The sequence below is a fragment of the Hyalella azteca genome, unplaced genomic scaffold (genome assembly GCF_000764305.2).
Source record: "Hyalella azteca isolate HAZT.00-mixed unplaced genomic scaffold, Hazt_2.0.2 contig15455, whole genome shotgun sequence".
NCBI lineage: Eukaryota > Metazoa > Arthropoda > Malacostraca > Amphipoda > Hyalellidae > Hyalella > Hyalella azteca.
The window spans coordinates 360,586-381,762 of record NW_025945309.1 but is presented as its reverse complement, the minus strand read 5'-3'; the positions used below and the strand labels follow the sequence as shown (position 1 = coordinate 381,762).

The 21,177-nt window shown below is 37.8% G+C and overlaps 4 protein-coding genes across 5 annotated transcripts; 2 read left to right on the top strand and 2 right to left on the bottom strand.

Annotated features, from left to right (window-relative positions):
• Positions 1–518: 518 nt before the first annotated feature.
• On the bottom strand, positions 519–9,407 carry LOC108681047 (ubiquitin-40S ribosomal protein S27a). Its single transcript, XM_018170015.2, has 4 exons — positions 9,324–9,407; positions 1,435–1,603; positions 974–1,133; positions 519–676 (listed from the first exon to the last, which is right to left on the bottom strand). Exons 2-4 carry the CDS (start codon positions 1,593–1,595, stop codon positions 533–535), a joined length of 465 nt encoding a protein of 154 aa, XP_018025504.1. The 5' UTR covers positions 1,596–1,603; positions 9,324–9,407; the 3' UTR covers positions 519–532.
• Positions 9,408–11,410: 2,003 nt separating this feature from the next.
• Positions 11,411–14,451, top strand: LOC108681041. Its single transcript, XM_018170008.2, has 4 exons — positions 11,411–11,824; positions 13,201–13,549; positions 13,773–13,888; positions 14,359–14,451. The coding sequence occupies exons 1-4, from the start codon at positions 11,678–11,680 to the stop codon at positions 14,449–14,451; spliced, it is 705 nt and encodes a 234-aa protein (XP_018025497.2). The 5' UTR covers positions 11,411–11,677.
• On the bottom strand, positions 12,918–19,144 carry LOC108681040. 2 transcript variants are annotated; one of them, XM_018170006.2, is made up of 3 exons: positions 19,040–19,144; positions 16,592–18,480; positions 12,918–16,339 (listed from the first exon to the last, which is right to left on the bottom strand). In XM_018170006.2, exons 1-2 carry the CDS (start codon positions 19,131–19,133, stop codon positions 16,592–16,594), a joined length of 1,983 nt encoding a protein of 660 aa, XP_018025495.1. In that variant the 5' UTR covers positions 19,134–19,144; the 3' UTR covers positions 12,918–16,339. The 2 variants fall into 2 exon arrangements, with proteins under 2 accessions (XP_018025495.1, XP_018025496.1); XM_018170007.2 differs by having other exon boundaries at positions 17,036–18,480.
• On the top strand, positions 14,392–16,185 carry LOC125179159. Its single transcript, XM_047884476.1, has 2 exons — positions 14,392–14,567; positions 14,753–16,185. Exons 1-2 carry the CDS (start codon positions 14,516–14,518, stop codon positions 15,553–15,555), a joined length of 855 nt encoding a protein of 284 aa, XP_047740432.1. The 5' UTR covers positions 14,392–14,515; the 3' UTR covers positions 15,556–16,185.
• Positions 19,145–21,177: the final 2,033 nt, after the last annotated feature.

The window sequence follows — 21,177 nt, the reverse complement described above, 5'->3', positions numbered from 1 at the left end:
CGCGTACGATTGGACGATTCCCCAGGCAAGTTTTTAGCGCATTTTCTCATTTATGGAAAAAAAGGCGCTAGTATGCCATGTTCGCCAGTGATTTCACGTTTTCGTCGACGAGAAAATGCGCTGTCACTCAGTGCAGTGAGTACAGAGTTGTATTTTTTACCTCATGATTCATAACTATCTCTCAATAGTCTGGCAACGATTTTCCACAGCGCCACCCGGCCTTCTTAGCTCCAACTGTAAATTTACTTGATCAAGTATTCAAACTTTCTACAAATTCACGTTTGTTAAGTAGTATTCGTAATTCGCTGCGGGCACCTGGTGTCACGCGGATGATGTGCGAACTCTGAAGCCTCTCTACAAATACGCGATCGAAAAAATGCTGGGGCAAATTGCCTCACACCCTCGAGTTTCCTCAACATTTGCATCGATAATTTTGAATTTTCAACAAAAAGGGACTATGCAGTCGAGACATGTTCGCTACCATTTTGTTAAAGGATTCAAGAAAATGAGGCACTATCACGGAGCGTCACCTTTACTCGGGCTTATTAAAGACATAAGTGAGGTGGCAACGGCCGCAGTACTGGCGGTCAAACATGTTGGCCATGAAGACACCAGCACCACAATCTTCGCCTGGGCACTCACGACGTTGACGCGTGATCTTGCCGTTATCGTCCACCTGTACGGGGAATGAACGAAATAAATACATATTAAAGAATGAAGCAGAGCAGGTCATTTCAAAATTTACTGATAGTTGACACCATCGCTATCACGGAGAAAGAAAAAAACAGGCGCTGCTAGCAGATGATAGCGTCTTATATCAGTGACATTTTATGGCAGTGGGTTAATAGTGCAAAACATTAAAATTAACCAATCCACATGAATACGTTTCATATGCCGATGAACAAGTGACCAGTGGGGACTAGGTGACCTAGCACGAAAGATATGGTAGCTAGACTGACAAAATACAGCGTACCTTGTAATATTTGAGAACAGGCAGCTTGACCTTCTTGTGCTTGTGCTTGATCTTCTTAGGCGTAGTGTAATTCTTCTTCTTGCGCTTCTTGGCGCCACCACGCAGGCGCAGCACGAGATGTAACGTTGACTCCTTCTGAATGTTATAATCGCTCAAAGTACTGGAAGGTGGGAGAATACATCTTGTGAGTTACGTTCACTGAAAGTATAGCTAATAGCAAGTGAATAAAAACCAAATTGAGCAAGGATTTTTCATTTGTGATCACAACATGAGTGTAGTGCAAAGCACAAGCACCAATAGACAAGACAAAATCTACACGGGACCAGCTCAATGAAATTTATGAATTCTCCATGCACAATAATTCGTAAATTATTCAAGTGAAAATTCTTAATAATGACTATTCAATTTCATTGCAGAGATAATATAATATACTCTAACAATGCAGTGATATCTGAACTCACCGGCCATCTTCAAGCTGCTTGCCAGCAAAGATTAATCTCTGTTGGTCAGGAGGAATGCCCTCTTTGTCTTGAATTTTAGATTTAACATTTTCAATTGAGTCAGAAGCTTCAACTTCCAACGTAATTGTCTTCCCAGTGAGAGTTTTCACAAAGATCTGCATCTTGCCAACTGAAATAAAAATGAAAAGTCAGGTAAAATGATGAGCATTGATTCCCCAACTCATTGATATAACAAGCTTATGAATTCATTGTTGAGGCATGCACTTGTTTTGGGAAATCCAAACCAGATGTGCAAAACCTCAATTACTTTTGTCCACAACCACGACCCAGGCAACTCTAGGTAGCACGGGGGGTAACGTGGACTAAAAAAATTTACACATGCCTTTAAAAATAAACAGAAAATGCATCCATTTTAAACTAAATTACAATGTACTTCAAGTTTGCTTCACTGGTTCCAAGGTATAATCCGGAATCATTCAAAATTTTCTGTCATCCATTCATCAAAGCCGCTGGCATTTGGCAATTACTTAACAGTTGTCATGAACTGAGGAACTCACAGTAGGCTAATAAAAAGATAACAGAGAATCCAGGAACTTATAATCTTGCAGAGTATGCAAGATGGAAGGCATAAAAGAATACTCAACAGAATGGAGAACATAAATTCGTAAATAATATGGAGGACATAAATTCAACATCATTGGACATGAGGTTGAAGCACAACATTAAAACCTGAGGTGATTAGGTTCAAGAAAAAAGCTAACTTTGACCTATGTTAATCACCAGTCTCCACTCAACATATCAGTTTTCTTCCAGTAAAATGTCAATTTTCTTAGCATTATGTCAATTAGGTTCATTGTGCATTTGCAAGTGTCCCCATCTCCCCATCTAATGTCTCCATCTCCTACGACTTTTGCCCACATAGGTTTCTAGAGTGTCAGGGGCCTCAAACTTAAGATTGCAAAAGGTACATCTAAATATGTTCAAAACAATATTGGCTAGTTCTTACTTCTTACTGAAATCTTACAGCTACAATCTGATATTTTTCAAATAACTTGGGAATGTCACAGCTTGATTGTTCACTGCAATTACAATCAGATAGGAGTTAAGGGTTGGAAAGTAGATATATTCCACACACATTGCCCAAAGCATATTTTAAGTAAGTAAAACTTGCTTAAAATGAACTCATTTTAAGCAAAATGAGCAGTTTTATTTTGTGATAATTTATAATTTAAAAGGTAGTCATTTTTTTATTTCATTACATTATAGTATGCCCTGAATGACTAATTATTGACTGCAGAACAAGTTTGAGCACCTAATAAATAAATTTATAACAGGTGGTTTATTCTCAACCTCATATTGGCATGGGTTGTTTTCAGTCTTGCACAATACAATTCATGTAATGTGTAAACACACAAAACATTTTATTCTTCACACTGAAATTGGCTAGTTTGTTGGAGGCAGCATGGAATTCTGGATAGGTAATATATTCTCATGTTTATAAAACAAAATGAATCGGAAGGCCTGCCACATTACACCTCCCACTGCTATGCCATGGTGTACACTGAGCTCATACCTTGTGAAAGGCTGCTGTTGGTTTGATGTCGTGCAATTTACCAACTGCATGTGGATCTCCATGTCAATTCTCAATTATCTATACTAGTTATTCATTTGAAAGTTTAACTACCCCTTTTTACTTGTCCTTACACAAATTGTATTGCACATTTTTATCTGTATTCTTACCAAATTCACTTTATATGACACTGAAAATTTTGGGCTCACCAATAATTATGTCTTCCATTTGTGAGTTTTTGAATGTGTCAGATCTTTTAGAAAATGTTCATTGTTTATAGGTGTAAATTGCTTTTATAAATGAGAAAGGCAGGATTTTGAGAACTTAGGCATGTGTTACATGGTGGTATTAAAGTTATCTAGCAGTGACTTTCAGAATTCAAATCCCAAAAAAAAATTATAAAAGTTTTTAGAATTCATAATTTGATTGATAATTTTTTCAACAAAATTGATAATTTTTATAAATATAATTCAAAAATTAATGATCATTTATGAATACCAGAAACCTTATGAAAATGGTTTCACAATTTATAAAAATAGCACATGGACAAGTAAACATGACATGAGGTTATTTGATATTCAATTCAATTTTTATGCCTAACGTTTGTTGAGGTTATATTGACCAATGAATGGTAGAAGAATGACAAATTTGAAGGTACTTGTTGCTTGGTTGGGTTCGACAGCTTTGTTGGAATAAAGTTAGAATTTTAGTATATTTCACAATTTATAGGAACAGCACCTTTAGGAGTAAACATGACATAAGGTAATTCACAATTGTAATTTAAATGCCCAACATTTGATGCAATTACATCAACCAATCACTCAAAGAACAATTCCATTGTTGTCCATTGATTACAAATTAAATGACAATTAAGGGATTCAGTAGGTAATTTATGGATCCCAAATATTCATAGGAATGAAAATGTCCCTATTATTTTATTTCAAAACTGTTCCATGAATATGATAGTGAAAAATATACTTTTATATTAAATGGAATGAGTATTTGAACAAAATAGATTAATTTAAAATATTTAGTTCTAAGAGTGAGATCATTGAAAGTGGTAAGAAAAAAATTTAATTCATTATTTAACCCTTTGACGGGTGAGTTACCATATATGATCACTTGAAATCGCGTCACAAAAAGCATCACCACGGCTTCCTGTTTGTTTTTGAGGCATCCTTATAATGCCTCAGTCAATCACTAATTATCTGACCATCATTCTATCTATAGCATCACCAGCTGCAAAGTCCACCAATTGAAATATGAGCATTTAAATGAAGGTTTTGACTTGGACAATGGAATTGATGCTCTTTCCGCATTTTCTTCAAAAGGTGGAAATATCAATATTTATATTTATTTATTTCGGCAACTTGATTAAATTTAATTACATTAAATTTTTATGTTTCTAATTTTTCATTTGCATAAACTGAATTTTAATTATAAAGAAAAATTTTGTGTACTGATCGCATTTATTGAATTCTTCAAGTGTGATTTAAACCTTGAATAGGCAAAATTTGCAAAAATTCATAGAAATAAATATATTGTACAATACTTCTTACTTTCTTGAAATTGTTTCTGAAATTTTAATTTCCGGATATTTCAATGCTTGCCCGCTAAAGGGTTAAAAGTCAAAAATTATTCAAAACCATCAGAAATTGTGCAAATGTTGATCAACTTGAAATGAATGCATTGTTAACACTGTTTAAACAATTATTATAGGTAGTTCATTGTGACTGCAAACAAAGAGATTGCCAGATGTGGGATTCAATTTGTTTTGCACTTGGAGTTTGTAGATTCAAAATTATGTTATATATTTGGATAGCTTAATATTTTTTGTTTGCTCTAAATTTATTAGTGCAGCACGTTTTTGTAGCTAATTTACCATCCATAGCTCTTGTTTCCAGTCAAAATCAATTTTCACGATGGCAAAATTTTAATGTTGCAAATGACAATAATAAATTTGATGGTCAACTTTTGGGAAGCTTTAAAATTTGAGTGAAATAAATAAAATAATTAAGAGTAAATCAGTTTTCGTATCCTTGACAATTATTATATCAAGATCTTTTGGAGTCTGATAAAAGCAGAAGAATTCAAGTTGTGAACAACAGAATTGTGAATTGAGGTCAGGTAGTTCGGGGCTGGAAAAAGTCCTAATTTTTTTCTGAAATATCCCAGCTATAATACTTATCATAGAATTTCAGTAGGTAGATACGAAATCTTGTGGCTCAAATGTCATGAACTATGAATTTATGTTAGATTGAAAAATCACGGTTTGCAACTTAGCAAACATGTCACTCCATAAAATTTTCAACTTCCACAATGATATTACCTCAATACCTCCCATCTAATTGGCAACATAAATGCATGATCTGGCCACATGATTCCAATTGTATTAAAAATTTCTCACATTGGAGCTGCAAGATTTCAGAAACGAGTAGGAAAATTTCAATCCTGCAGTGTGCATTGTGTTGAACTCTTATCTTATTGGTAGCAAGGTAAATAATAATAATAACAAACAATAATGATTTGTTGATTGTCATTACTTCATCAAGGTTAATTTGTTGTGTTCAATGGTTCAACCTAGTGACAAATTGTCTATGATTATGAGTTAATATTTATTATTTAGTTTAATTGAAATCCAAGTGTTGCAACTTGCAACTTTCTTTTATCTAAGTGCAACATTAGCCTATTTCCTAATAATTTTTCTTTCTTTCTATCTTAGGGTAAACGCGGTATATTCCGTCACATTAAGGACGCATCGAGAAATGAAAAACTACAAAAAAAAATAACCGTATGCGTTACTCAAGTTCTGTTTGCTTTGTTACTCTCAAAACACCGCACTACGTGTCAGCAAACAACGAAACGTCACAAAATGTTGCCATATTTATTTAAAAGCCTTTAGAATGCAAACCTACCAAATCCATATATTCCGTCACTGTGTGTGGCAATAATATTCGGCACGTGGTGAGGCGTATTCCGTCCAAAGGTCCGCGCTTCAAATTCTACTGATACGTAATGCCGTCATCCACGTGTTCAAATTCCGTTCGCTGTGGGAGCTGTATTGGAATACAACACGGCTTTGAATTAGAACACTAATGAATATTGAACACTACTTAATTATGCTTTTAATTAACAACTATTAAGCTTTTAATTAAGCAAATTTTAATTTTTGTACAAAGCTAGGAACGATCTGTGTGTTTCCAATTCAAGTTGTGATGGAATTAGTTTTCATGTGTCTAAATCCATTTCTCAACTTAATCATCTATTAATTTATTTACCACTTGAAATCAGCGAATACAAGTATACTTAAAGGATTCCTAATATATTCACAGATGTATTTAAAAGTCTCAAACCATAATATTCTTCCTATACAAATAGTTATTCACTATTTGGTAGAGCAACGTCAACTGTCAAATTTGACACATTTTTCGATGATCTCACTGGGTAGCGTGCATTGTCTCTTTGGATCTCAATATTTTCCCGCTAGATGGCCAAGACCTAGTGTTTTGGCAGTAGTTGGACACGCAAATGTATGACGTCACCATTTCAACCATCAACGAACGCATGGAACTAAAACAAAGCTTAATATAAAGGACAAACTAGAGAGGTGACAGAATTACCCACGATGACGGAATATAGATACGCGGTATATTCCGACATTGTGGGTAATTCCGTCACCTCTCCAGCTTTTTCTTTATATTAAGCTTTGTTTTAGTTCCATGCGTTTGTTGATGGTTGAAATGGTGACGTCATACATTTACGCGTCAAAATACTGCCAAAACACTAGGTCTTGGCCATCTAGTGGGAAAATATTGAGATGCAAAGAGAGACAATGCATGCCACTAAGGCAACAGAACTTACGTAACGCATACGTTTTTTTTATAGTTTTTCATTTCTCAATGCGTCCTTAATGTGTCGGAATATACCGCGTTTACCCTACCGCGTTTACGGTTTTACCCTAACTGAATTTTTAATGCCAGAAAACCAACCAAGGTGGATCAAATTATTAAAAATTATATATAACCATCACTTAGGCTATAGAATTCCATTTTGTTAACAGAGGTGAAATTTGTCAAAAATGCAAAAAAAAATTTGAATGAAAGCATGGTCGATGGTCATGATATTTTGAATTAAAGATACCTAACACAATACAAATGTGACATCGATGCCACTTGCCACATAGTTAGGTACTAGGCCTACCTAGTCAACTAGTGACAAACCCAAAATTTTTTTAGAATCAGATAATTTTTAATTTTCTCCTTTACACATGATTTAAACCAATATCATAGGTATGTTAATGCTGGTATATGTGGTACCCATTATACTTTGATGCTCCTACTTGTTGACATAGTGGCAAAGCAGAGAGTTTTTTAGACTCTCCTTCAAGTCCTATAAGTAGACCAGAAATACCAGCATCAAGTCATGCTGGTATTTCATCATCATGAATACCAGCAGTGTGGAAATCCAGAGGGGTAATATATTAACTGGTAAACATAGCAATTTGGAAAGCAGGACCCAAAAATCTGGAACGTCCAGCACACTTCTGAATGGAAGCATTCTATGCTAAAAATTGAATTGTATTCTGCCATGATTGGTTTATCATCAGTATTGTCCATTATGAATACGTATACTATTACGTATTATCCATTATGAACAACCTTGCTTGATTTACTATCGGAAAAAGTGTTGTTTGAAGAAACGTTATGTTAATGCCGAGCGGTTCCAGATGGAACCAAGCTATAATTTTTCACATACAACGAAAAATAAATATATGAACATACTTTTTGCTTATTACCATCACAAATGATAATATTCTCACAAGGAACCGAAAAAAAATTCAGAAAATAATTCTCGTCATTAATGGGTTAATCAACTCGTATATAGGCGACTTTTGCATTCAAGTATATCGGCAAGATCTAATGGAACTTTTTTCAGAATCAAGAGTACATCCTTTACCGGCTGCAACGTTGTGAGGCCTCCTCAAGATATCCTTTGCTCACCGGAGTGACGCGTCTCTACCGGCGACCTCGGAAACGTTCATGTGGGGCGCAAAGCTTAAGCAACCTATCCAAGATCTTCCTTGCGCATGGGTGACTGTGGTCAGTGAGTGATGAGTTTCTACTGGTGTCAGTAGCGACCTTGTAACTTCTACTGAGCACAACGTGTTCTACTGAGCATAACGTGTCTTTCAGTAGATTCCTCTTGCTTATCCGTGAGTGACGCGCACAATTAACAATATTGGGAAGTTCTCTGTGTTGCCTGACGTAACGTTCGTGCCAAGGCCGATTTCTGACGACCTGCAAACCTGTTTCTAGTTGCCACTTGCCTGGAACGTTTTTTTTCAAGGCGGAACGCTTTTTTTTAAGTGAACCTCTAATCTTAGATTTCCACTCTGAATACCAGCATCATCATACATGAGATATTGGCTTTAATGGCTTAAATCTTGGGTAAATGAGAAAATTAAAAATGCACTGATTCTAAAAATCACTGGTTTGCCACTATGCAGCTTGTACTAGACTAGGACTCTAATTAACCTTGAGGAAGAGTCTAAAAAAAACTCTGCTTTGCCATGGATGGTGGCAAATGGTAATTTGATGGTATCATCTCGCTTGCAGCCTGCATAGTGGCAAACCAGAGCTTTTTTAGAATCAGTTCATTTTTAATTTCCTCATTTACTCAAGATTTAAGCCAATTTCTTTAGTATGCTAATGCTGGTATGAGTGGTATCCATGATACTTTACTGGTTTACTTATAGGACTCAAAAGTGAACTTGAGGGAGAGTCTAAAAAACTCTCTGCTTTGTCACTACCTAGGTATGCTTGCAGGGAATGGCAAAGCAGCCAAAATGGCCTTAAAATTGATGAGATAGCTAGCCTACAAATCTAATGGCTTTTCATCAATTCACAGATTGAGAATAATCAGGGTAAAACTCTGAGGGAATGGTTTCCTTCTAGGTATTAATCCAGGATATCACTAGGCCTAGGCGGGCCTGCTAGGCCTAGTTGTTATTTTTGACTTCGAAAAGGTGTTTAGACTAAATGGCATGGAAAACAAAGTGCACAACAGTAGTGCACAACAAAGTGCAACAACTAATAACTAATACCTAACCATCATCAACAATTTATCATCAATTCAACGGCCATGTCTTACAAGACTCGCAAAATACCTACAGAATTTTAGACATCACAGGTTCACATTAATTGTGCAGCAGAAATATTTTTGCTTAGGTACCAGACTTCTACTGTACAATAACACAACACTTCGGAAGTTTGGAATTATGTAAACACGACATTCATAATTATAAATAATTGCAACGTACCTGCTCCGATGCGGGAGCACGAAATTCCAAACCTACTCTTCACCGAAAGAACTAAACATATGGTTCTCTTCTCAATAATGGTACTGTAAGATGCAGTACAGACAGCACTTGAGAAATTTTAATTTTTTTGTCATTTTTTTTACATGATTGTAAATGCTAAGAACATAAATATATTTGAGATTACACTCATAAAAAAGCAACGTTTTGGTTAATACATTTTTTATTGAAAATTGATTCCCGCAAGCCGAGAATTTCAACCGCTCCGATTCTTAGACGTGTTTCACAGCATGCAAAAATTTGTTTTCGAAATCGATCTTGATTTCATGAAAAAGTTATTTATTGGCATTACGCTCGAGCGAGAGTTGTCAATATATTTTTCCCAATTCGACTTTAATTAGTGCCATAAATGTTAACTTCTATCACAATTTCCACTTTTTTGTACCGAATCGACATTTCAGCGAACTCGCCTGGGAGCTCGAATGGAAAACCTAACTTCATTTTTTGTTAGTTACTCAAAACCGGTATGTACATAAATTGAAACATAGGGGTTTACTGAAATTTAACCCTCAAATGCCGTTGATGCCATTTAGCAAATAGTTTACACTGAGCAAGGAAAATTTCTATGACTAAAATTAAAGGCTTACGATACGTCAACGATATTGTGTTTCGTTAACACTGCGCCACTGAACGTGTTATAAATGAAATACTCGATATGTGGTGATGCTCACAAAATCGCTTTCTAAATTGCCTTGCAGGAATCAAAATTTGTAAAAAAAATATCATGGATATAAGGCCAGCAATATATGAATGTAACTTCAGGTGTAAAACAGACATTTTGAATTTAATTTTGTCATGAATAAACCGTCGGACAAGAAAAAATAAGTAAATAAATCAATCAAAGAAAAGGTTTAGAATAAGAAGTATGAAAAGAACAGGCAAACTTACGTTACTCAACTTTATCATTGATAAAGAATATTTAAATGACCATCGAGCTCTATCAAACTAGCGACAAACAAAACATCTGCTGTTCATGATAAATGAGAGCGACCATGGTCAAAAAAATTGCCTTGAATACCGAATTGACGTACAAGTGCAAATAATTATGAATCTTACAGCTATAATAACTTCGACAAGCACGTACATGTACATCTGCTCATCACATAAGGGTAAAATAATATTGCAGTGAAATTTATTTGCGTACATCATTAGACATGAAGTGACGTGTTTACTTATAACGGCGCAGAGTGGTGCGCGGTTGACCGAAGCAATCCTTCATTATTTCACGCAGTTCCACCTCTTTATGGCACTGCTGTTTTCTAGACCCTTGTAGCTATAAAATAATAATATATGGAATAAAAATCTAAGAAAAACCTCTGACTTTCAACCTGTGTTTGGCAAAAAGTGTGTCCTAACACAAATGAATATTTAATTATGAAATTGAGCATTTCTGGATTGATGATTTATTTAGATGGGGGCTTAGATGCAATATTAAGATTAGTCCAATATTGTGACTAATATCTTTTGCTATAACACACAACCAATAAAAACCAAAAATTGGTAAGGCCGAATAAATTAAATTAGCATTATGATTAGTTTATGACGACTTGAACCAAATCGCATCGGGAGATAAAATTTACACATATATTTCAACCACGCCGACTGTACCGGCATGCCTGGAGGAACGATGACACCTAACCATGCATGGCACTTGTCTTGTTGCAGGCCGGGTCTGACGCTCCCGCCGCTGCCAGTTCAGCGGTGGACAGCAAGACCGTAAAGCGGGCGCATCTGTGTCCTGTCGTCTGCTGTACGCTAGTTCCGTACATGTAGAGAATAATATAAATACATGCATAAACAGTCCTGTAATATACTTGGGTTATTTGAATTGTGCACAATAACTTGAAGCGAATAAAGTTTTGCGAGAATAATTTCGGTGTCAATAAAGAAGATTAGGAATAATAGTAAACACAATGTAAATATGTTTTCATTTCAGGTACTTTCAATTAGTTCTCCTTTTATACCTTCTAAAATTTCATGTTTTAAATTTAGCTGCACCATACTTCGTCAATTGACGTATTCATATTAAATTGAATTTTGTGCTATTAATATTATGCATAGATGAAGAATGGTGGACCACAGTTTCCAGAGGGATGATTCTAAGGACAGTTTTTTTGACAAGATCCAACATTCAATGAATAGATGAATGATATAAAATTTGGTGAATACAAGGGACAAGATTGGATCGACTCCTATGTTGCGAACACCTTTCATTAGTTAAAAGCAGCCATTTTTCGAGAATATAAAAATGAATTGCTTACTGTACCAAAATTAAAATCTTCTCCTTAAACAAGTGAATGCATACAGTAAAGGCGCCAAATACTGCACCCGCGACCATGGCTGCCACACGCTCGGTACTACTCGTGTTCACGCTCGTCATCGTCTCGAGATCTCTGGTGGCCAGTGAACGCCATTTGAACCTTACAAGAAATCCGGTCTTCAAGGTATTTTTAAGTAACTTTATTATCTCTTAGTATTATATGTTATGCTTTTTTTGCGCATGTTTGATTTTTTCCCTCAAGTTTTGATTTTTTTCCGATTTTTTGTCTTCCATGACCGTGATATTTGACGAAATGTAGGATTAGTGGGCGGCTTGAAGAAAGCACCGAATATGTTTTACTAGGACAAACGACTGTGTAATATCAAAATTAAGGTGACATTAATTGTATTCAGTTTATCGTAAATATTTTTAGGGTTTTGAAATTACTTTATTAAACCTTAATTTAATTGAAGATTCAACTTTATGTTCTGGAATGCTGAGTTCTATTCTCCCACAACCGTGTGAGTCGAAAGCTCAAAATGATCAACAATGATGAGTTTAGGTGCAGTGGATTAGAACCTGGCGAGCACCGGTTCACTTTTTATCGATGTCGAAGTATTAATTAAAGTAGGTAGCAATCCTTGTTGTTGTAAGTGGCGCTGTAGGTGAAGTGTCATGAGGTGTCACTGGCGTTACCAGCCCTCATGTCACTAGCGTTACCAGCCCTCATTTCACTAGCGTTACCAACCCTCATGTCACTGGCGTTACCAGCCCTCATGTCACTGGCGTTACCAGCCCTCATATCACTAGCGATACCAGCCCTCATGTCACTAGCGTTACCAGCCCTCATGTCACTGGCGTTACCAGCCCTCATGTCACTAGCGTTACCAGCCTTCATGTCACTGGCGTTACCAGCCTCATGTCACTAGCGTTACCAGCCCTCATGTCAGAGCCCCTTTCAAATATTCAATGCTTAATTTTCAAAAACTTCTTGAAACATTATAAAAATGTAGAATCGTCCGCACAATGTTTTATCTCTTCATATCATCACGTTTTTGCGAATTTCGCGCAAATAAAACTGTGAATTGAAGAAAAATAGAAGAAATAAACTTTCGGCAAAATGTTTCTGCCCTGATGAGATGAGAAAAATGTTGAAAGTGGGGTTGAAATAATTAATAATTTTTTATAAGATCAAGTGAATGGATGCAAATGAAACTTGTGTAAACAACAGGTTAGTGATGAACAAGTTATTATTTCATGACAGTTATTATACGGTTCACGTTTAATTACAAATCAAATATTTCGTCAAAATTAAACTCGGCAGCTGATGCGGGTAAAGAAGATTTCACATGTCAGTGACACCTCAATAAATTTCTAGATTCTAGAAGGATCACAACAACGCGAACGCAGTATATTGCGCGAACGCTTACAGGTTATCACATGAATTGAAACTATGATAGCTTGCAATTGTTAGCGATTGTCTACGGAAAAGGGCAAGAGTTCCGTTAGACTCTCGCAGCGGTAGACATGATGCATCAATATTGAACCTCCGCTACTCAGGTGGAGCGTGACCACACCAAATCGAACGCGATGCGACCAGCTGTTGTTGACGTTGCATCTGGTGCTACTGACGATGAAATTGGGGCTACTTACGTGTCACCGGATGCTGACGAAGTTACGGAGAGTACAACTGACGTTTCAGCAAGTGTTGCTGACTTGGCGGCTGATGTGCCAGCTGTTAGTGTTGCCAGTGTAGCGGCTGATGAAGCTAGCACCGCAGCCATCGTAGAGGACGTCCCCGCTAGAGCTACTGCTCCTGAGCATGTCAACGACGAGGCGGATGGTCATGCTGACACGTCGTCGCTGCCCGACGACGTGTCAGCACGGGAGGCTCACGTCAGTAGCGCAGGTACATAAAATTATCCGCATTTTTATCCCAATTACGTTTCTCATATTACTACAATACAACCTCATTGAACTCCAACAGTCCAACTCAATGGATTTAAGACTCCAACTCCATGGATTGACTTTAAATCCAAATAGTACATAAATCAGTGGATCAAAAACAAGACGTAAATCAATGACTCATGTCAAAATGTGAATTATTTAATTTAAATGGCGCGTTCACGCAGAATTCGTGAGGGGCGCCGCCTTCCTTTACGCAGATGACAAGCCCTGGAGCTCTGAGAACTTTTTGGATCTTCTGGGCGTGGAGCCTGCGCTGGAACTGACCACAGCTTCTGTCTTGGTGAGAGGGGCTCGAAAGTACATGAAATTGCTGCATATTTGTTTCAAATATGTTGACCGTCTGCTACTTCTGTCTCTAGGATAGGAAATGACGAGTTTGTATGATTATTGAATTGTGTCACCAATTATTAAAAGTTGAAGATAGTCCCCTCGTTTTTATTTAGCGATTTCTCCTTCAAAATTTATTTGAAGAAAGTTTTAATTCAATTTCTACTTCTTTGTTAAAATGACACAGCGTATTTTTTGTTATTTCTACTTCTATGTTAAAATGACATACTGTAATTTGGGTTATTTTCTTTATAATCCCTATTAAAAATGTAGGCACTAGTTCGCGTGTGAGCTGTGAAAATGATTCAGCAAAATTCTTAACCAGAGAATTTAATAGGGGAATAGAGGAAACCTCTTCGCAATATTGAATTAATGGCGGCACATAACAGTAAAGACATTTCTCTCATGCTTCATTTGTGCGAGATCGCCCCAGGCAGACAGCAACGAGGCCGCGCACACGCTGGAAAGAAAGAAAAACCCTCCGACAACGTCACCTCCCACTATTTCCACGACTAACACGAAGCCGCTGAATGTTGCCACAACGACCATCAAGCCGCTGAATGTTGCCACAAGAACCGCTATGCCACAGAATGTTGCCACAAAAACACAACAATATTTGATGAATGACGATGGCAAGTTTCTAATTTTTCTTACGACATTAGGCATACAAAGCTACAATAGTGATAAAGCATTAAAGTTAAGCAGGCATTTGTTAATAAACAACAAATAAATGCATTATTACCTATTTAAAATTAAATTTCCAATTTTTATGTGACTGGGATTGTGAGATGAAATAATACCGTCTTTTACTCAACAGATTCTCAGAGGTATCTTCTATCAACACGTTCAAACAGCAAATTTGCCACGACTTCAAAACCATACTATTCAGTAACAGCTTTTAGGACGAATGAGGTTACAGAAAAAATACCTCTTAATTCCACACTAATTGATACAGATCAAACAGTATCAACATCGTCGCTCTCAATTCATGTCCGCGATCGAGAAAAACTTTTGAGCGTAATCAAACTTTTTGAACGTTACTCCAGCCTCAGAAACACGACATTGATACCCCCTATCGATTATCAAAGTTCGGAATTGGATAAATATCTTCCTCTTAGTTTTCAAAGTTCATTTTCAACAAAAAATCCATCACTCCGTCCCACCAAAATCCCTCTCGCTGCTCTGAGTACGACAATTCCTGACACTAGAGTTAACAAACCAACCCCAGCAGCGTCTCTGCTCCAAAATATCCCCTTCATTACCTCCACCCGCCTCACTCCTGGTATCCTTATAGCCTTCGCAGACTTTATCAACGACATTGGCCAAGCCATCAGCAATTTACTGAGTTCGCTGGCTGATGCGTACGCTAACAACCCGGTGCTGACGATCCTGACTTTAACAGCTTTGGCTTTCTTTTTATTCAATTCCTTGATCAACTACTTTTGGTTTGGTTGGTTTGGAAAGAAACGCTACCGAGGATGGCACGGCTATAAGGGATACCACAAGCGAATGGATCGTGTAAATGATACCTCTGACTTGGACGACGCTAATAAACTTCAGAAGATACTCGACATCATTGATGAATATGAACTGAAGTACGGCGAGAAGATTTTCATTTGACTTCGAAGAAAAACATAGCAAATCGATTTAAATAAGAAGTAAATTTTCTCCACACACACACATATGACATAACCATTGCATCGCTACGGTTTTCTGAATAGTTTTAAAACGTTTGTTACAATTTAAGGAAGCGGTAGTATATTACTCGTAAAGCTATTTTGCTACACATTATAGACGGTATTGCAAGAGAGATAATCTAATCTGATAATTATTGTAATCTCACGCTACATTCGCTCAAACTCAACAACAAAAAATATTTCATTAAATAATTCAGCAGAGATCAATGCTCCAAAAGAGAATAGATTTGGATATTAAAAATTTAGTTTCGCTAACATGACCAATATTTTAGTGTGTTATTGAGAGGAAACCTTTGTTTCGTGTATTGTGTTCAACGACGTACGTGGAGTCACATCAAAATTAACGTGTATCAGCTGGGAGGCTTAGGGAAGATGTACTATGCAGCTGGTATAAGGATTCCAAAGTGTGCTAGTGTCGCGAGTCCAAAAATTTCTAAGATTATCAAAACCTAACTTTGGAAATAGTTAAAAAAAACAACCTCGTACGCAATTAATCTGAGAAAAATGCTGTGAACAATTTAACGTTTGTACAAGTTACTACCGAAGCGTCGGCCTGCCGTAGCAATGGCAAGCTTCAATTCGACCAGAGCGTCACACCAAGTTAAAATGGCTAGCAGCTGACCGTAGTTTTTCCTGTAAGAGCCTGACGCTTCTCATGCAGTAAGAGGCTCTCATATCTTGTAGACGACGCCACGACGAACCTCACCCTGGAATAAAGACAAACATTACTTTCTTTTTAATTTATCCCTGTAGCATAACTATAACAATGAATCTGTTTTAAATATAAAACAAATATTAGCTTCAGCTTTACCATTACACCCTGCCGTGCAAGTGTCACCTCCATCTGATCATGAATAGAAACGCATTGAACGCATTAATATGTAAGCAGTCACAATTTCCACTAGTAGGGAGGAAGGTGTAGTGCTGTACTTATGTGCTCTAAATTATATGTAACGGACCTATCTTCTCAGAGTACTTCTTAACGGTACTCCTGGCTGGGTCAGGAAATTGATCAAGGAAGTGGAGGAAGCGATGTAGGGGGCGGACAATCCTCCATCGTCGAACAAGTCAAACGAATTAATGGATCGCCTTCGTCTTCTGCGGCCAACAAATACGGGCAAGAGTGCAGCAAAAGTGGCCGGTATGAGACCAGCTCCAACAGCTGCCATCACGGCGAATGGGTTACCTCCTAAGAATCCGCCCCCGCCTCCGCCTCCTCCACCACCGGACTGTGGTGGTTGTGTAGTGGTTGTGGGTCTTTCAGTAGTAGCTATAGTTGTAGTTGTGGTTTCATCTGAGGCTCTTGTGATCGAAATATTTGCCACGGTCACGTTTGTGTCACTGCTGATATTTAAAGCGGAAAAAGGTGTTTCTGCCGGCAAAACATACAGAGGGTAACTCACGTGTGTGGACGCTGATACAGGCATTAAATGTGCTAGATTTTTATGTGAGTTGTTGGCGGGGCGGGGGTCTATGGAGTGCACTGTGCTGCTGCTCCAGGGAGTGGACGAAGAGCCCCAAGAAGTAGGCAATGAGCTCACAGAGTCGGATGTGGTTCCACCATTGTAACCACCGCTTAAGGTCTCGATTGAGGGACGTTCAGATGAGGTTGGAGTGTTGCTTTCGGTAACGCCCAATACCGTCAGGCCCGTACTGGTGTGTTGATAGGTTGAGTCTGAGCCGCTGCCAGGTTTAGCAGCACTTGTGAAAGGCCTAGAGTTAGAGCCATATGGAACGTACACAGGTGGCTTGTACTGCACTCCATCACTGTCGAGCTTACTGCTGCTACTCGAAACCTTATGCCAACTCCCAGTATTTCTATCCAGCTGTGACACTGTAGAAGTAGAAAATCTACTCCATCCATTTGGTTTTTGTTTCTTGTTAGCAAACTTGGTTTTAGAACTTTGCAAGGGTCTTCGATTTGCAGGATTGACTTTAATGCTATGAGACACGTGACTTTGGGAGTTACTGGCAACGCTTCTGGAGCTATCATCTGCAGACGCGTACGGCCATTCTAAGGCGTTACTGAAAATTGGTGATGGAATTTGTGAAGAATATTTACGTCCTTCAAAAATTGACCCGGGGAATAAATTGAGAGGTGCGATGATGTGCAACCCTAGCGGTAAGTCTTTTGTTATAGACGAGATCAACTCAGGGTTGCGGTAGTCTCGACCTTCAAACGAGTCCCTAAAATGACGTCGATTAGAATCCCGCTTTGGTTGATCGAGCTGCATCGGTCTGTATTGAGAGCCAGGCCAGAAGTCGTCATAGTCGCGAAAGTCTCTGAATAATAACTGCTTGGATTTTCTTTCATTTTTCTCGTCCTCGAAGTAAGAAGAAGCCACATCAGTCGAGCGACTTTCTTCATTGAAGCCGAAACCGTTTGATAGATTAAGACGTCTCAAATAACGTTTCGTTTCTTCGACACTCCTATGTCCTTCCTCAGTTTCTGTCTCACGAGGAACAACCTGAGCTGGGATAATAGAGGAGCAGGAAACTCCTTCCCTGCACCTGATTGTATAGAAATTTATTTTTTCATTGTTGTCTCCTATAGACACTAATGTAGGACCACTCGGTTCAGTTTGTTCTATGATGGGGGCATCATGGGTTTTAATTCTGTCTCCAAGTTTGGCGTCATTTGACACGACAGTGAAAGGCATTTGGATCATGAACGACCCCGGGGAATTATCTGAAGAAGAAGGAGAAGGAATTGCCCGAGGTCCCGGCGCTTCTGATCGCTGTAGTCCCGCGCGGAGTTGCTTGGAGAAAATCACGCTGGATGCGACCGAGGTCTCGCAAAGCAGCAACGCCATGAGCGCAGCAACCGCGACACTGCGAGTCCCGCCCACTGTTGATCAGATGAAAGTAAAAGCTATTCAGTTCCATGTATGGTAATTAGTTCCTTCTCTGCTGCGTGCATGGAAAGGAATTTACAGGTTTATTACTGATACTTCAATCAGTTGCATGTTATTTAAAATTAAATGGAGATGCTCACTTTTTGCATTTTCCTCATAAGCGCATGAGGTACCTAAAAAACTATCAAAAAATTAAACTTTGTTATTTTATTAGACTTTATTTTTGAAGTGATTTCGTAGAATGTGCGAATGAACTAAGAACGAAGTTAGCATGAATTAAAAAATGATTATATTATACGTATATAGTTTAATATGACAATCTATTTCTCGAGCACTCAATTCTCAGCATCATAATTGTGACCTCACATTGAAAATTGTGACTTACGAGTTCGTAATCAATGATTGTGACCTAAAATTATCAATGCCTCACATTTTACAATCAGGGTAATTTTATGTTTGAAAAGTAGGGATTCTAATTCCTTAGAAAAATGTATTGATCTATGCAAAATTCTGTGGATGACTGCATCGTAAAATATATTTTATTCGACTTACTTTTTTGGACTGAATAAAAATTCCAAGTCAATGCACGCTCGTATCTATCTGCGTGCTCGTGATCCGGTCTTCTTATTAGATTCTCGCTAATCATTAATAACACTATTTGCCTGCAAACAATACATAGAATTAAAATATTAAATGAATGATTCGGCAGTTTTCTGTGAAATTAATCTGATACTCCAACTACACGAGAAAAATCCGGTTCAGTTAACTCTCGTATAACTGACATCTTAAATGAAGCTGCGCCTTTTTAGAATAAACAAAGTTTCATGAAATTGCATAATTTTGTGAAGTTTTTGTGCTTACAAATTTCTGAAGCTAACATTATAAAGTTGCAATTTGTTTGTTTAATCCAACTGCTCACAAATATGAGACACTTCCAAAACGATGCGACTAGACAGGCTCAGCAGCATTTATCAATCCATTAATCTTATTTATCATTTATCTTCAAATGCACACATTCTATACAGATATCAAATCTGAACTCTGTCGTAATGATCAACGAAACGATTAATTTACTAATTTTTCAATGTTGTCGTGCAGAGGCCGCGTTTATCTATATCGGAGAGTTTCACAAGTACCTAATCGCACGCTTGGATCAATTGGCATTATTTGTAGGGTAAATGCGCCTTGTTTTCGGGTGGCCTGCTAGCAGACGACTGACGGTTGCCCTCACACTTCACCGTCGCTGACGATGAAATTCGCAGACTTTCCCTGAGCGGTGCGGAACTTTCCCTGGCGCTCCTCCCTCGAGCATCCGCACATGTGGACGCGTTCAGTAGCGAAACTCGTGCGTGTTCAGCCCAACACTGATGCATGCAAATGGACGGTGCGCGCTCGCTAATACTTTCATATATTTTCATGACCTTGCGTGTCACAGATTGGTAAGGAGTAAGAGATTTGCGACATGCAATACGGGATAGTAGAGAAATGTCTATCACATAATGCGAACAATGTAATAACTAACACGAATGGCTTTTTGCACAACGTATAATACAATATCTTTTATGTATAATACATAATGTAAAGATGATTTTTCAGTGGTATATATATTAATAATATGTTTTTAGTATGACATATACTGCAGAGATCATGACTTCACCGCAAATTTTAACAGATTTTTAGCTAAGTGCAGCCATCATGTGTTCATGTATACGGTTCGTGAAGAAGGTTATTATTATTATTATTATATGTAAAAAATTATTATATTATATTATTTTTTTAAAGTGAGCGTCTGTCGGCTACTCATTTACTAATCCTTTTTTACGTGTAGAAGAAATTAAGTTACGTATAAATTACACGAGTGCATTACATGCAGTTACTATAATGCATTACACTTATTGAAAGCCCTAACGGTTCTTCTCTTCTGTTTGCCAATAGATTAGATAATAATTTATAGAAGTTTAAGAAATTTAATTATTCTTTTTAACCATAATTATAATTTTCCAAACACAATAGGAGAGCAGAGATGACCTGCAATATTGTTAGAACTTTAATGCCATGCCAATGTGTTGTTTGAGGACAATTGTGTGTCATATTAGGTGAATATATGTATATCTGATAATAATTAGAATTAGACTATTAGTGTCATATTAGGTGAATATAATTATAATATAATAAGAGCGTAGCATTTCAACATACACGCTATAGTTGCCGCATATTGGCACTGCGATCCTCTGCACTGTCGCTGCTCTGATGACAGTGACACTTTCACTGTCAGTGTGGCGTCACACCATCTCACGCTGCGTGGCGTCACACCATCTCACGCTGCGTGGCGTCACACTCTCACGCTGCGTGCGTCACACCATCTCACGCTGCGTGCGTCACACCATCTCACGCTGCGTGGCGTCACACCATCTCACGCTGCGTGGCGTCACACCATCTCACGCTGCGTGGCGACACACTATCTCACGCTCCAGTCTAACCATGAACGCTTCAATCGTTTCCCAGCGTGAGTATCTCCGCCGAGTATCACTACGCTGAATGACTTGCACATCGTCAGCATTTATCCGATCAGCAAAATTTGTCCGTATCCTGTAAAAACGATGTAATAATGATAAGATTTGAATTAATATATATTTCGGCATTAAAAGAAAATATGAAAGCTAACGGTAGCTATGATGGTAATGAAAGTA

Bases quoted from the DNA above. Each gene is read 5' to 3' on its own strand.
- LOC108681047 (XM_018170015.2), bottom strand. From the start codon at position 1,595: ATGCAGATCTTTGTGAAAACTCTCACTGGGAAGACAATTACGTTGGAA. The intron at 1,134-1,434 runs GTGAGTTCAGAT...CCCACCTTCCAG, and splicing joins AAGCAGCTTGAAGATGGCCG to TACTTTGAGCGATTATAACA. The intron at 677-973 runs GTACGCTGTATT...TTCCCCGTACAG, and splicing joins CTGTTCTCAAATATTACAAG to GTGGACGATAACGGCAAGAT.
- LOC108681041 (XM_018170008.2), top strand. From the start codon at position 11,678: ATGCATACAGTAAAGGCGCCAAATACTGCACCCGCGACCATGGCTGCC. The intron at 13,550-13,772 runs GTACATAAAATT...GCGTTCACGCAG, and splicing joins GGCTCACGTCAGTAGCGCAG to AATTCGTGAGGGGCGCCGCC. The intron at 13,889-14,358 runs GTGAGAGGGGCT...CATTTGTGCGAG, and splicing joins TGACCACAGCTTCTGTCTTG to ATCGCCCCAGGCAGACAGCA.
- LOC108681040 (XM_018170006.2), bottom strand. From the start codon at position 19,133: ATGATTAGCGAGAATCTAATAAGAAGACCGGATCACGAGCACGCAGAT. The intron at 18,481-19,039 runs GTAAGTCGAATA...TCTGATCAACAG, and splicing joins TTTTTATTCAGTCCAAAAAA to TGGGCGGGACTCGCAGTGTC.
- LOC125179159 (XM_047884476.1), top strand. From the start codon at position 14,516: ATGCCACAGAATGTTGCCACAAAAACACAACAATATTTGATGAATGAC. The intron at 14,568-14,752 runs GCAAGTTTCTAA...TTTACTCAACAG, and splicing joins ATATTTGATGAATGACGATG to ATTCTCAGAGGTATCTTCTA.